The 14,312-nt window shown below is 39.6% G+C and overlaps 1 protein-coding gene across 1 annotated transcript; it reads right to left on the bottom strand.

Annotated features, from left to right (window-relative positions):
* Positions 1-264: 264 nt before the first annotated feature.
* Positions 265-9,382, bottom strand: LOC116812004 (uncharacterized). Its single transcript, XM_032757538.2, has 3 exons — positions 8,878-9,382; positions 4,340-4,468; positions 265-2,051 (listed from the first exon to the last, which is right to left on the bottom strand). Exons 1-3 carry the CDS (start codon positions 9,238-9,240, stop codon positions 2,034-2,036), a joined length of 510 nt encoding a protein of 169 aa, XP_032613429.1. The 5' UTR covers positions 9,241-9,382; the 3' UTR covers positions 265-2,033.
* Between the last annotated feature and the right edge of the window lie 4,930 nt (positions 9,383-14,312).

Genomic DNA, 14,312 nt, shown 5'->3' on the forward strand with positions numbered 1-14,312 from the left:
TGCCACTGCAGCCTAGAATATCCAGGCTTCCCATGCTGTCCTTGCCTCCTCTGTCTATGCCTTGCTTTGCCCTGACTTTGTTTGGCCTGGTATAGGCCCCTGTCATCAGCATTCATTTGTAGTCTCCATTTTCTTAGGTCTGTTTTTTACAAATTTTTTCAAAATGTTTTTCTGCCAGATTCAAATTCTGCATGGCATAACCTCAAGTGCAGTTCACCAAATGTCTGTTAAACGAACTGAATAAACAAAAAAGTCAGTGTACCATTTTTTATAAGGCACATTTTTTATTTAAAAAAAGTTGTGAATTCCTTGTAAACACTGGTTCCCAGGACCCCTACAGATACCAAAATCCTGCATATTCAAGCCCCACACTTGGCCCTGCAGAATCCAAGTATACAAAAATTTGGCCTTACCTATCTGCAGTTTTTGCATCCCACGAATACTGTATTTTTGATCTGCATTTGGTTGCAGGTGTGAAACTTGTGGATATGGGGGGCCAATTCTATTTATTGAAAAAAATCCACATATAAGTGGACATATGCAGCTCTAACGTGTGTTGTTCAAGGGTCAACTGTATATCTGTTTTGTGTGCCAAATAAGGTATGGATAAGAATTTCAAAGGAAAAGTCATTTAAACAGAATTACAAGGAAGCCTCATTTTATGAGCTGACATTCTTCAATCACCAATAGGCCCTGTACATCTCACATACATACATATGCAAAATGGGGATGGGGAAAGTCCCTAGTAAAAGAACAGTGTGTTTCAAGACAGGGCCCATCTCCATTTATGCTGAAGAGCTTAGACACAACCCTGTAGTCTAAAGGAATCTTCCAAAGAAGCTACTCATAGGGCTTTATGGGAAGGTGGCAGCCAAACATCTGTCTAGTATATTCCAAATTCTGTTCACTGTCCTCCCTTTCTGTGGAGGACTTAGGGAAATAGGAATCGTTCTGGCCCAAAGGTCCTCTGCATCAAATGAAACACAAGAGGAGACTCTACCAAAGCCAGAATGAGGCCGTTCTCCCTTTGCTCTCCCATCCCCAGCCCAGAAGGCATATTGTTGCATATTCCCCAGCTCAGAAGCTGACAATCATGCATTCAAATGCATTTTGTCTCATTCAACCTCCTTGAATGGACCCTGGTTCCTGATGATAAAAACACAAAAAGGGAACCTTTTGTTTAGTGCTGCTAGAAGCAAGAGGGAGGAGGTAGTTCCCTGATTAATATTCTAGATTAATTGATCATCAAAAAGAAGCAGTCAGACCTTGGCTTTCTTTATGCTGTCTTCCTCATGTGAAACTGCCAGGCTAGAAAACAACAAAAATTTAAAAATGGAGTGTGATGAGAGTTGAGGAGTTATTGTTAATTTTTTTAGGCATGATAATGGTATTGTAGTTATGTTTTTAGAAAAAGAATGTGCATCTGATATGGTTTGGCTTTGTCCCCACCCAAATCTCATCTTGTATTATAATCCCCACATGTGAAGGGAGGGGTCTGGTGGGAGGTAATTGGATGGATGGGTTTCCCCCATGCTGTTGTCATGATACTGAGTGAGTTTTCATGAGATCTGGTTGTCTGTTAAGTGTCTGGTGCTTCCCCCTTCTCACTCTCTCTTCTGCTCACATGTCAGATGTGCCTTGCTTCCCCTTTGGCTTCTGCCATGATTGTAAATTTCCTGAGGCCTCCCAAGCCATACAGAACTATGAATCAATTATACCTCTTTTCTTTATAAATTACTCAGTCTCAAGTATGTCTTTATGGCATGTGAAAACAGACTAATACACTGTCTTTTAGAGAAACATGCTGAATTGTTTATAAATGACATTATACCTGGGATTGCTTTCAAATTAATTAGGGGGCAGTGGCAATTTCCCACAAGCTGTTAATTGTTCAAGCTGGGTGCTATGTGCCTGAAGGATCATTATACCAGTCTATGTATGTTTACACACATTTGACCTTTTCCATGATAAAAATTAAAGGAAAAAATCTGGCCATCTGCATTTCTTTTCCTTTTTCTTAGCTGTCTTTGCTCTCATTTTTGTGTCTTCATCTGCAAATTAAAACACATTATAATTTTTAAAAAGTTACCTCTAAAACCTCAATACTTTTGAGTAAATAAATATCCTTTTGCTGTTTCTCATTTGTTGTTACAGAGAAATTTATTCATTCAAACATTTATTACTATTTGTCAAAAACTGTGCTAGGCACTGGGGATAGATATATTATTAAAGTCACATTAGGTATTATATGATATAAGAAATTAATGTTAATTTTTTAATAAGTTAATGGTATTATGGTTAAGTAGGAAAATATCATTTTAAAGAGATGCATAGAAATATTTTGTATCAAAATGTGATGACATTTGTAATTTACTTTGAATCCCTTAGTGAAAAATCCATATTTGAAGCAAACATGTCAAAATGCTAACAAATGTTAAACCTGAGTACTAAGGTATATAGTATTAATTATACCATTCCCTTTATGTTTCTGAACATTTGAAGATTTTCATGATAAAAAGGGAAAGAAAACTATGTGTGTTTTGGAGTGGGGAAGGAGAATGCTTTCTAGGAGCTCAGTCTAATGGAGGAGACAAATAGGTAAAGAGATTGATATAATCCAGAGTGACAGAAAGAAGCTTGGGGTGCTCTGGACACACAGAGGAGTCTCAAAATCAGAACTGATTTGAGGAGGGTGGTTGAGGAATGCTTGACCAAGAAAGGTGGCTCTTAGAGTAGTTATTTGATTACAAAATCCATTGTTGCAATGAGTAAGCCAAGCTTGTTGGAAGAAGAGACTGGTATTGTAGGCAGAGGGCCTCTCTACCAAGTAATAGAGTCAAGAGAAAGAACGTGGAATACTGAGGAGACAGAAAGCAGTTCTAGCCTGGGCAACACAGCATGACCTCATCTCTACAATTTTTTTTTCTTTAATAGCTGGGCATGGTTGCACGTGCCTGTGATCACAGCTACTCGGAAGGCTGAGGCAGGAGAATCACTGGAACCCTGGAGGTGGAGGTTGCAGTGAGCAGAGATTGAGCCACTGCCCTTCAGCCTGGGTGACAGAGGGAGGCCCTGAAAAAAAAAAAGAAAAGAAAAAAAGAAAAAAGAAAGAAAGAAGAAGGAAGGAAGGAAAGAAAAGAAAAGAAAAAGAAAGGAAAGAAAGAAGGAAGGAAGGAAGGAAAGAAAAGAAAAGAAAAGAAGGGTCGGGCGCGGTGGCTCACGCTTGTAATCCCAGCACTTTGGGAGGCCGAAGCGGGCAGATCACGAGGTCAGGAGATCGAGACCACGGTGAAACCCCGTCTCTACTAAAAATACAAAAAATTAGCCGGGCGTGGTGGCGGGCGCCTGTAGTCCCAGCTACTCGGAGAGGCTGAGGTAGGAGAATGGCGTGAACCCGGGAGGCGGAGCTTGCAGTGAGCCGAGATCGCGCCACTGCACTCCAGCCTGGGTGACAGCGCGAGACTCTGTCTCAAAAAAAAAAAAAAAAAAAAAAAGAAAGAAAAGAAAGAAAAAAGTTTTCGGGCCACAGAGTATGGTGCAACAAAAAGTGACAGGGTATATGTGATTAGAGAAGGATCAGTCAGGGTCTGAACTTTACCCTGAGGGCTATGGAGAACTATTGAAGGATTTTGAGTATGGGACTGACATGCTTAGATGTGTGCTTTAAGAAAGTTTGGTTTTCCAGCAGCAAGGAAGTAAAGTGACATTGGGGACCAGGAAACTGGGGCAATATCAGAGGAAGCAGAGCCTTTGTGGAATATGCCAACCAAGAGGAAGCACCCTCTGGTCAATCATTAGCCAGGAGAGGGCACAGAAAAGGTGGCTTTTTGTGATGCACTACCCCAGATGGGGTGCCTTCCATAAATTGGCAGCCAGTCTAAAGGGAGTGCCTTTTTGAAAACTGTGCAGCGGTGCCCACTGGGCATGAGAATTACACAAAAGAGCCCTTCCACTGGGCTGATGCAGCCCTGTAAGGCTTACTTTGGTACAGCCCAACCCCCTGACTTGGTCTGGTGCCACGTGGTTTGTACAACTATGCACAACCAATCTGCAGTCAGATTGCTTAGGTTTGAATCCCAACTGTGTGACTTTGGGGACAGTACTTATAACCTGCTCTGTCTCCATTTCCTCATCTATAAGATGTACCCAACAGTTATTTATGGATTAGATGGTAATAATGAATATAAAGCACTTATGGGGAATGCCTGGCACAAGGTTAGCAAGCGTTCAAAAACTCTTCAGTATTATTAGTGTTTTCAGGAACCTTCTTCTAAAATAAGTTTCAAGAAATAAAACTAGTTTTGAAGCAAGGCTTGCAGAACACTGTTGGCTTTCTTACCACTGGAGTCTGTTTCAGAATCAGAGTCACTGTCGCTATCTTCATAATACTTATTGTGTTTTCTTTTCGATAAATTTTTCTTTCTTCCTTTCTTGGACCTTTCACTTGAATGACTAGACTACTATTTTTCTATAAAAAATATAAATAAAAAAGTAACTTCTAAAAAAGTATTTCTGATTATCAATTTATTGCATTTGAAATACTGAAAAGGAATAGATGATAGGCAATTTGAATAAAAGTAAAGTCTAATGTTCAACTATTTATAAACTTTTTTTAACTTCTCAAGAAAGGTCTATATCTTAAAAATACCTTCTGATGTAGAAACTGAAGTAGTGCATTTCTTTGGCTCTTCATTCTTTACTTGCATATGTTCAGCAGAGCTAAATTTAAAGAAAATGGTTATAAGAATTAGAAAAGTGATGAAATATGGACCATAGAGTATAAAAACATAGACTTAAAACTTTTCAGCAACAACGACAATTGTCCAAGAACCATTAAAAACAAGGATTGGACTGCTTTCATAAGAATACAGTTCATGTCTGTAATCCCAGCACTTTGGGAAGCCAAGGTGGGAGGATCACTTGAGCCCCAGAGTTCAAGACCAGCCTAGGCAAAATAGCAAGACCCCATCTATACAAAAAATTTAAAACATTAGCCAGGTATGGTGGTGCTTGCCTGTAGTCCCAGTTACTCAGGAGGCTGAGGTGGGAGGATCACTTGAGCCTGGGATGTCAAGGCTGCAGTGAGCCATGATCATGCCATTGCACTCCAGCCTGGGTGACAGAGCAAGACTGCCTAAAAAAAAATAAATAAATAAAAAATAAATAAATACAGTTCAAGGGTCTGCCACCTTCATAATAATAAAATAACTTACATTTGCACAATGCTTTACAGATTACAAAGCACTATTCAAACTGAAAGCAGCATGGAGGATTTATATTTTCAGAAGAAATCACAGGGTAAAAATAGAGAAAACAGAATCGGAAGGAAAGATGAAAGAAACTGTATATAAAAAGTCTGAAGAAGATATCATAATCTTATTCTAAGCATGTAAAAAACAAATGGTAGAGCAGCAACTGTTCTGTCTCCTCAGAGCAAGAAGACCCTAAGAAGCTACAATCTAAAGAGATTTGGGGGACACATGTTCCCAGGACCTGAGGCTATGCCACGGTAAAAAATTGTGTGTGTGTGTGTGTGTGTGTGTGTGTGCATATATATATTTGTTTTGTTGCAAAGAATTCTTAAAATAAGCATTATTAAAGTTTTACAGTAGGCTTGGCGTGGTGGCTCATACTTATAATCTCAGCACTTTGGGAGGCCAAAGCACAAGAACAGCTTGAGCCCAGGAATTCAAGACCAGCCTGGGCAACATAGTGAGACCCTTCTGTACAAAAAATTTAAAAATTAGCTGGGTGTGGTGGTGTGCACCTCTAGTCCCAGCTACTCAAGAGGCTGGGGCAGGAGGATCACTTGAACTAGGAAGGTCAAGGCTGCAGTGAGCAATGATTGTGCCACTGCCCTCTAGCCTGGGTGACAGAGTGAGACCCCACATCAGAAAGAAAGAGAAAGAAAGCAAATAAATCAATAAATAAAGTTCTACAATACTTTAGAAAGGGACTTTCTATATTATATAATCTTTCCCTTTGAAGATCACATCTGCAATAATTTAGATATTGCCTAGAAAATTATTTTTAGGGTTCCCTCTGACTCTAATTCTATGAGTTCAGGTCCTTTAAGCATTTCCCAAGGGTATCTATAAGAATACACTTCAGATAATAATGCTTTATCACCTTGTCACAAATTACAGGTTTACCTGTGAAGCGCATTGCCTCAACTCAACCTAAACACAGAAATAGAGGAGAGGGAAGAAGAAACTTATGAGCAACACCAAAGAGAAAAGAAATAAAAAAAAAAGTATTAATATTTCACATAGTATTGGATACAGGAAAATTAACTAAACCAAACTACACTGGCATCTGCATTTTTAAAAAATCCCTGTGTAATACTATTATCTGGAATGCAATCTGCTCCTGGGTTGAAGAAAAAAATCAAAATATAAATGTATTATCTGTTTTAACACTGAACTCCTCTATTAATAGGAAATTAGCACCCCATGAATAAAATTTAAAGAAAACAATTAGCATGCTAAAATCCACTAGCAACATGTTTTAATTCTTAGGTATGTTAGACTCCCTTTAGTTCCTCTTAAAAAAAGAGTACCTTACCTATCTGTTCTTTGGAGGACACTAATTTTTTATTGTATTATAATGTTTGTCATTTATTGTTTTAATTTTTGCTGTTACTCATAAGCTGAAAAAAATAAACTAAGAGAGGTTCAATTTCCCCAAAGTTCAGCTGCTTACATCTATAAAAATCCTTATAAAAGAAATATATTTGATTTCATTGTTTGAATAAATTTTTTTTACTTCTTTATTCAGGGAAAAGGTATTATAAGTATACAGAGTTAGACTCAGAGGGTTTCCCATTTCAAGAGTGGGCAATCTAAAAGTAAACATATGTCTAACAGTTCTTGGAATATGAGTATAGGGACCAAGGATGCCTGCCAGACTATAAAGACACACAGTCTTTGTGGTGTGAGGCACAAAATTAAGGCCCAATATTGTGTACTACCTTGACAATTGCGGAAACCAGGAGGGCTCCCAATGGCCTAACTGCGAATTCCCCTCTCCATTCTGCTCCTACAAATAAGGTCCCCTGGCCAAACGACCCTCCTTCTCAAAGAGACCAGACGCAGTTTCAGCTTATCTCTGGGTAGCAGATTTTAGTACACTGTCAGCTTGTGGAATTACTCAAACAAGCCAATCGTATCCTTCCAAGGGGAAGCAGGTATTACCTCAATTTCTTGATACCACAAAGTCTACCTCCCACAGCCCCTGATTATTCACTGTCTTACCAACAGCAACCTCAGTGTGGCCGTTCGTGGCACGCTGTGTTCTCTCCCATTCCAGCTGTGAACATATGTGATTAATAAACTGCTGTTGATCTCATCTGTCCTGTGTTCAGCTACTCCATAACGCAAAGGGTGGGAATCCTTCCCTCATCAACATGGTGAATAGCAGACGATTATAACAGTCCCTGCTGCTACCTGGTTTTATCTGTGCCTTAAGATAAATTATTTATCTTCTATGTGCACAAATGCAAACTTTACCCAAGTTGTTCTTATATCTTTTGGTTAGGATTCTAAAATAAGAAGTTTTTTGATTGACACAAACTGGGAGGACCTTTCTATCCCAAAGGCAGGAGCGCTCCTCAGAGGACAGGTGCAGTAGTTTCACTCACCTCTCCCACATGGGCAAAAAATGTGTATCTCTAACCTAACTCAGGACTGTTTTTACTTCCTCTGCTCCCAGGCATGAAACCCTAATAGCCAACACCTGTGAAATGTTTATTACGTTCAAGGCACTACACCATTACAATAACCCTAAAAACGTCAGTACTATTTGTATCCCCCTTTTACAGGTGAAAAAAAAATGAAGCTTGGAGAGGTTACCAAGGTCACACAGGTATTAAGTAGCAAAGCAAGGCTTCAAACTCAGAAAGTCTCAATCCAGAGGTTGTCCTTCTCATCACTATGCTTTATTACATCCCACTAGTGGAAGAAAAAGACTCATCAAGGTATCTCCCAACTGTTGGAATTTCAACCTACCCCTCAATACCTGTAATGTTTTTAAATTTCTCATTTTTTAACCGAAGTGCATGTAAGGCACTCAGTATAGCACCTGACACACTCAATAAACATTTGATATGAGTACTTACACAGCAATAATTATAAGTATTTTCCTTCTCAAACCATCTACTTCCCACTCCAATATTCACTCTCATTAGAGGAAAACTCATCTCACTCTCCTCTCATTCTTCAAGGTCAAGATTGAGACCACTTAAGACCTTCCTGAAGGTAGCCACATCTGCAGTTTAGCACATCACTTTGCCTACGCTACATTCATCCAATTATCTTGTCTCAGAGGAAGGTATTTCTCCTTTCCAATTTAAACTCTTAATCTCAACCCTTTCCAACTCCCTACAAGGAATTTCCACTTAGTTAGCCTGTTAGGATCTCAAACCGATCATTCACTCAACACACAACACTTTCAGTAGATTGAGCCCCTATTAAGTGCCAGGCACTGCAAATTCTGTAATGAATAAAATAGGGGTCCTCCTTTCCACGAGCTCAGTCTAGTGGAAAATAAAAATATGTTCACGAACGATAACACAAAACAAATAAATGCTATACGTAGGTCTGTGACCCTTAGCTGTGTCTGCCCCGAGATCAGAGGCGAAAGAGGGTGGAGGGAGAACGGGGCACCCTACAAAGGGGCCCAAGGATGAGTGAGAATGTGAGAGAGGAGAAGGGCGAACAAGGAGCTGCCATGGATAGATTGCAGAAAAGGATGAAAATGGGCACGGTGAAGGTAGAAGGAGCGAAATGCAAATGGTCAGAAGCGGGCTGAAAGATGAAGCGGACTCGCTGAAGGCAAGCGGGCTCCTTAGAGCGAAGGTGCAGCCATGATCTCACTCACCTCTGCCACGGATTCACCTCCCTCTCCTCGTCCGGTAGGAGCGTGAGTAGTTGCCGCAATAGGCGCAGGAGGAGGCAGAAGCGAAAGTGATGCCCCGCGGCGCAGACAGCCGCTCTTGAGAATGCGACCACAAGTGGGAGCGGCAGGGCTGGTTTCGGGAGCCTTGGCTGAGCTCATTTCATTCCCCAGTCCAGAGAACAAGAGTTCCAGTGAGAGCTGCGCCCCAGCGGGGAACGGGCGGCTTTGCTGGGCTTGGGGCTCTTGGACTAACTGCAACACATTCCCCCGCCCGGAGCCCGAGGCCTCCCTCTTGGCACTACAGAACCGGACACTGGAGCTACTGCAGCCTCGAAAACGGGACATTCTCAGGAGCCTCAGCAGTATCCGTTGCCTTTGCTCCAAAAACCCAGCCCGCGCAACCGCTGGGAGCAAAGGAAACCATGGGAACTATTGCGAGTACGTTGGCAAAACATTTCCCCAGGTCTGTGTGGCCTCCGTCCAAGGTGAAGAGGTGTGTGTCGTGGTGTAAATAAACCGCCACTGCAACCGATTTCGCTCATCCTTTGGTTCCGCATTGAGGCTCGCCGGGGTCTAAATCTACACAGAGACCACGTCTTCCTTAGGCTTCTACTTGAAATAACTGAAGGGCAGGACGACAGTCCACTGGAGACATTTCACAGAATGGCCATATCAACAACATAGTCAATTCTGTTCGCGTACGGGTGCTTTCCGTGAGTGTGTGTATTACATGTTCTATAATATTGGGCGCACTCTGTGTCGTGTGTGTGTATAAAATATGTACATTTGGTTATGTGTGTATATATGTGCATATATAATAAATAGGACTGGCTCAAACAGATTCACATATTTTTTCGGAGTCTATTTGAATTAAAAGAAAAATCTGAGATGGGAAGAAAAGGGACAAAGTATTCAAAGTATTTCGTACACAACTGAAAGTGTTTATTTCAGTGTTGTCAGATTTATTAATAGCAAAAAGAAATATACAGTAGGCCACTTATCTTTGAATTTCAAATAAAGAATAATGTTTAAGTATGTTCCATACAATAATACAGTAGAAAGTGACTACTTTCTATTAAAGATGAGGTGATAGCCACTGTTGTACTTCTTCCTCTCCTACTACTTCTAAAATTTGTTTCTTATATTCTTTTTTTGTTTGCTTATTTTGTTTTGTTTTGAGACGGAGTCTCACTCTGTCACCCAGGCTGGAATGCAATGGTGCAATCTCAGGTCACTGCGAACTCCATCTCCTGGGTTCAAGTGATTCTCCTGCCTCAGCCTCCCAAGTAGCTGGGATTACAGGTGCCCGCCACCACACTCAGCTAATTTGTGTATTTTTAGTAGAGACGGGGTTTCGTCACGTTGGCCAGGCTGGTCTGGAATTCCTGACCTCAGGTGATCCTCCCACCTCGGCCTCCCAAAGTGCTGGGATTACAGGCATGAGCCACCACGCCCAGCCTTGTTCCTTATATTCTAAGGCTTTTCGCTTGCTGTTTGAGAAAGGGAAGTGGGGGAAGCCCCTGATATCCACAAACTGACCTCGGACTCACAATTAGGGATGTTCTTCTCTTGTTGAACATAAACTCACAGAACACCAACCCAAGACAAGATCACTGGGAGCCTGACCAAGTGAGACAAAACAAGACCACTTCATAAGCTTGTCTAAGCACAGACAAAAACAAGTTCACTGGGACACCTAGAAAACACCAAACACCCCTTCTTGGCCAAGATAGGTCACTGCTACTTTGCCAGTTAATGTACAGCTTTATCCTCCCTCTAGTCTGCCCTCCCTATAAATAAGATTTATTGAAATGTGCAATCATACAATTGCCCCTGCTTTCTGATGTATCTGAGACGGAACTCCTGCTTCCTAGACCTTCCCCCAAATTGTCCAAATCCTATAATAGGTTCATTCTAACAACTTCTTATTGAAACACATCATAGTTACCTATAGTGTGTGTTGTCCCTCCCTGGAGTAAGAGTAATAAACCCAATCTGTCAACTATGGGTATGTTTCTGGTAGTCTTTGGTTGAAGGGCATTGCACTGCCTAAAATGTTCTTCCCCAGATATTTATATGGCCCTTTCCCTTAGTTCATTCCATTCTTTGGCCATACATCATCTTTTCAGAGAGGCTGTCCCTGACCACACAATTTACAATAACACCCTCATCATTCTCTATCCCTTTGCTCTATTTTTCTTCATAGCACTTCCTACTTTCTGATATTATATTATATATTTATATTATATATATAAATGTTGATTGTATGTCTCTTCCATTATAATGTAAGTTCCATGAAGACTAATACCTCAACTTGATGATAATTATATCCACAGTGCCTACAACATTGCCTGGCACAGAGTAAATACTAAATGATATATATTTAATATGTATTGAAAAAATGAATGATGTTTACAGTGTCAGGCTTTATAAGTTTCATTGTCACATAGTCATAATCAATCTGTTGTTTGGGCTTAGTCTTCCACTTAAATAGATTGGCTTACTGCAAAATCTCCATTTTTAATTCTTTATTTGGACTCATTTCGTATTTGATTTGACTTCATATATTGCCAAGTAATTTTCACAAATGACTCATGGGTAGTATATTCCCTCAATTTTGTTCAAGTTTGGAATAAGCTGTCTGTTGCTTTTTTTGGTAGATTGTATTATTGTTAGCAATTATCGACGACTCCTTTTCCAGTTGGAGAGTTATATATCCCTATCCAATTGACTTTGGAAAGTTTTAAGAAAAAAGGGCAATAGGCAGTATTAGGTCACTTAAAGAAAGATTTGTTGGGATTAAGCAGAAAAGGGGATAGTGGTGAGAAAGCAACATATATTTGGCACTTATTGGATTCCAGATGCTCATTCGTTCAGCATTAAGCAACCATCTCTATCTACAATTTGTTGGGCCAAGGGATGCTTCAAAAATAAGTTAATACTTGAGTTGGGGTTTTATGGAAGGCCAGGCACTTGCCAGGAACTAACCAGACAACAGGTTAAGCGAGGCGTGGCTATGAAGGGAATGACTATTCCAAGCTCAGGGCTCCAGGCTCAGACTTGAAGGCAGTAAATTGCATGGCATATTCTGGAAACCGTGAGCAGTTTGACACTATGCATAGTTAATTCATTTAATCCTCAAAGTGACTCTGTGGGAAGGTATTATTATCCCTATTTTACAGATGAAGAATCAGGCATAAGATCAAAGAACTAGTAAGTGGCAGTATCAGAATTCCAACCCACTCACATCTTCTGCTTAAGACTTTGTTTCTTCCACTCTACCTTACTAGGGTTTCTGCAGATCCCATGGAGTGAACTTACCAAATCTGTAACCATAAGCATAACATATAGGAAGGCCTCTAAGACTGAACGAGTGTCATTTTATCTTTTGTCATCAATTAATATATATTAAGCACCCACAAGATTGTTGGCATTTTAACACAGGAGAGGACAGTTACTGCCCTCATGGAATTCACAATCAAGTTCAAAAGGCAAGCAAACGCTGACAATATGGCTATAAAACCTAACTCATTCCATTTTCAGCCAATAAAACCTTTCTAGAATGTGAAACAATTGATACCTCCAAAACCATTTGATATAGGTTGTTCTCTGACCTCAGGTGATCCTCCCACTTCGGCCTCCCAAAGTGAGTTGTTGTTGTTTGAAATAGAGTTCAAACTACTGGGTTGTTTGAAGTAGGGTTAAGCCCTCCAGATTAAAAACAAAAGTAAAAGTGAAATAACTAGTTGAGAAACAGAAAATTAATTAAACTTTCCGGTGATCCTGTCCCAAAGACAATTATTAAGGCCACTCAGGCTTCTTGGTCTGTTCTGCTTTCCTACAAATAAAATTCCTTTCCTGACCATTGGATCCCCTTTCATGATAGGTAGCTTTTAAACTTGTTTAGTTTTTGCTTGGTTAGGGGGTGAGAGATACAGCAAGAAGGGAAGAGAAGGTTTACTGTGCTTTGAATGAACAGGTTTCATCATATGTTAGTTGGTACTCCAAACTTCTAAAATACTTTCAGGAAAGTGACAAAGGCAAGGCAATTCTGTTGCCAGCCTCGATGATGTAAATGCTAGTGCAAAATAAATTGTACTGTGCCTTCCAGTTTACTGAGAGGTGACCAACAAACATGATATCTAGAGTGGCATCTATTGCCACTGTGATCTGTATTTCAAAGATAGGTCTCATTTTAGTTTTCATCAATTAAGCCACTGAAAGATAAATATATCCTAAACTTTCAAGATATACTTTGTTCTAATTACTAAGATTTTTTTTTTTTTACTGCTAAGTTTTGGGGAGGATAACTCGGAAAAATGGTTATTAAGTACTCAGTTGCCAGGAAAAATACTAATCTGCCTTAGTTTATTTTACAACAGCATACTTCTATTTGCCATGAAATATCTTTATAGTAAACAATGAAACTTTCATAATGTTAAGTCCTAATCAAAAATCAGTAATGCAATAATTCCCACATAGTTTGTTTTCCCATAATACAAAATCTTGGAGAAGAGCTTAAGGAATTGCATATTTCCATGTGAAATACAGCTATATTATACCACTTTGATGTTTTATTATACCATGTGGCTTTATTGAGGAGGATGAAGAATAGATTAGGGATAGGTAGATGATGACATCCATGTCTGATTTCCTGTCACAGAAAATTAGATATAGTTTGATCTGTTTTCAGTCTAATATCCTGATGGACATTTTCAGCAAGATTTTTTTAGGAAAGAAGCACAGGAATTCCACTGCAAGGTATTAATAGGTACAAATTTAAGATTTTGGAAATGAATGCAGTATTATCCTATACATATCTTTTTAAAAAGATAATGAAGGTAGTGAACGGCCTTAATTACGGCAGAAAAAAGTTACTATTTGGTTCCTTAGTTGAATATGATCAATAACCAGCCTAAAAGGGAAACATTTTGCTCTCCAAACACCCATCCTGTTGCTTCATTCATTATGGTACTCAGTTGGAAGGGTATTACCAGAGGATTTTAAAAAATTATGTAACTCACAATGTATTTTTTCGGTCATTAAACCATCACTGAACACATACTGTGTGTCAGACACTAAAGCCCTCTGAAGATGAAATGTTATGGAAATAGTAATAATAAAAAATTAAAATAGTAACAATAAAAAATTAAAAATGCAAGCGTTAATATTATTAATCTTTCAAGTTACAGGTCAAATGACAGCATTCAATTTGCTATTCTCTTCTCTCTGCTTCTACACCTTGTACAAATATTTTTGTCCATGTTTGTGTACCTACCTACTGAGCTCCCTAAAGAGGTAGAGACCTTTGGGTTATTCATTTTTGTATTCCCGAGACCCTAACATAGGGTTTTTGCTACAGATCAAGCAGGGGGTCAGTAAATGCTAGTTGGAATGAGGGAATTAACATAGTACTG

Source organism: Hylobates moloch, unplaced genomic scaffold, assembly GCF_009828535.3.
Source record: "Hylobates moloch isolate HMO894 unplaced genomic scaffold, HMol_V3 SCAFFOLD_7, whole genome shotgun sequence".
Taxonomy (NCBI): domain Eukaryota; kingdom Metazoa; phylum Chordata; class Mammalia; order Primates; family Hylobatidae; genus Hylobates; species Hylobates moloch.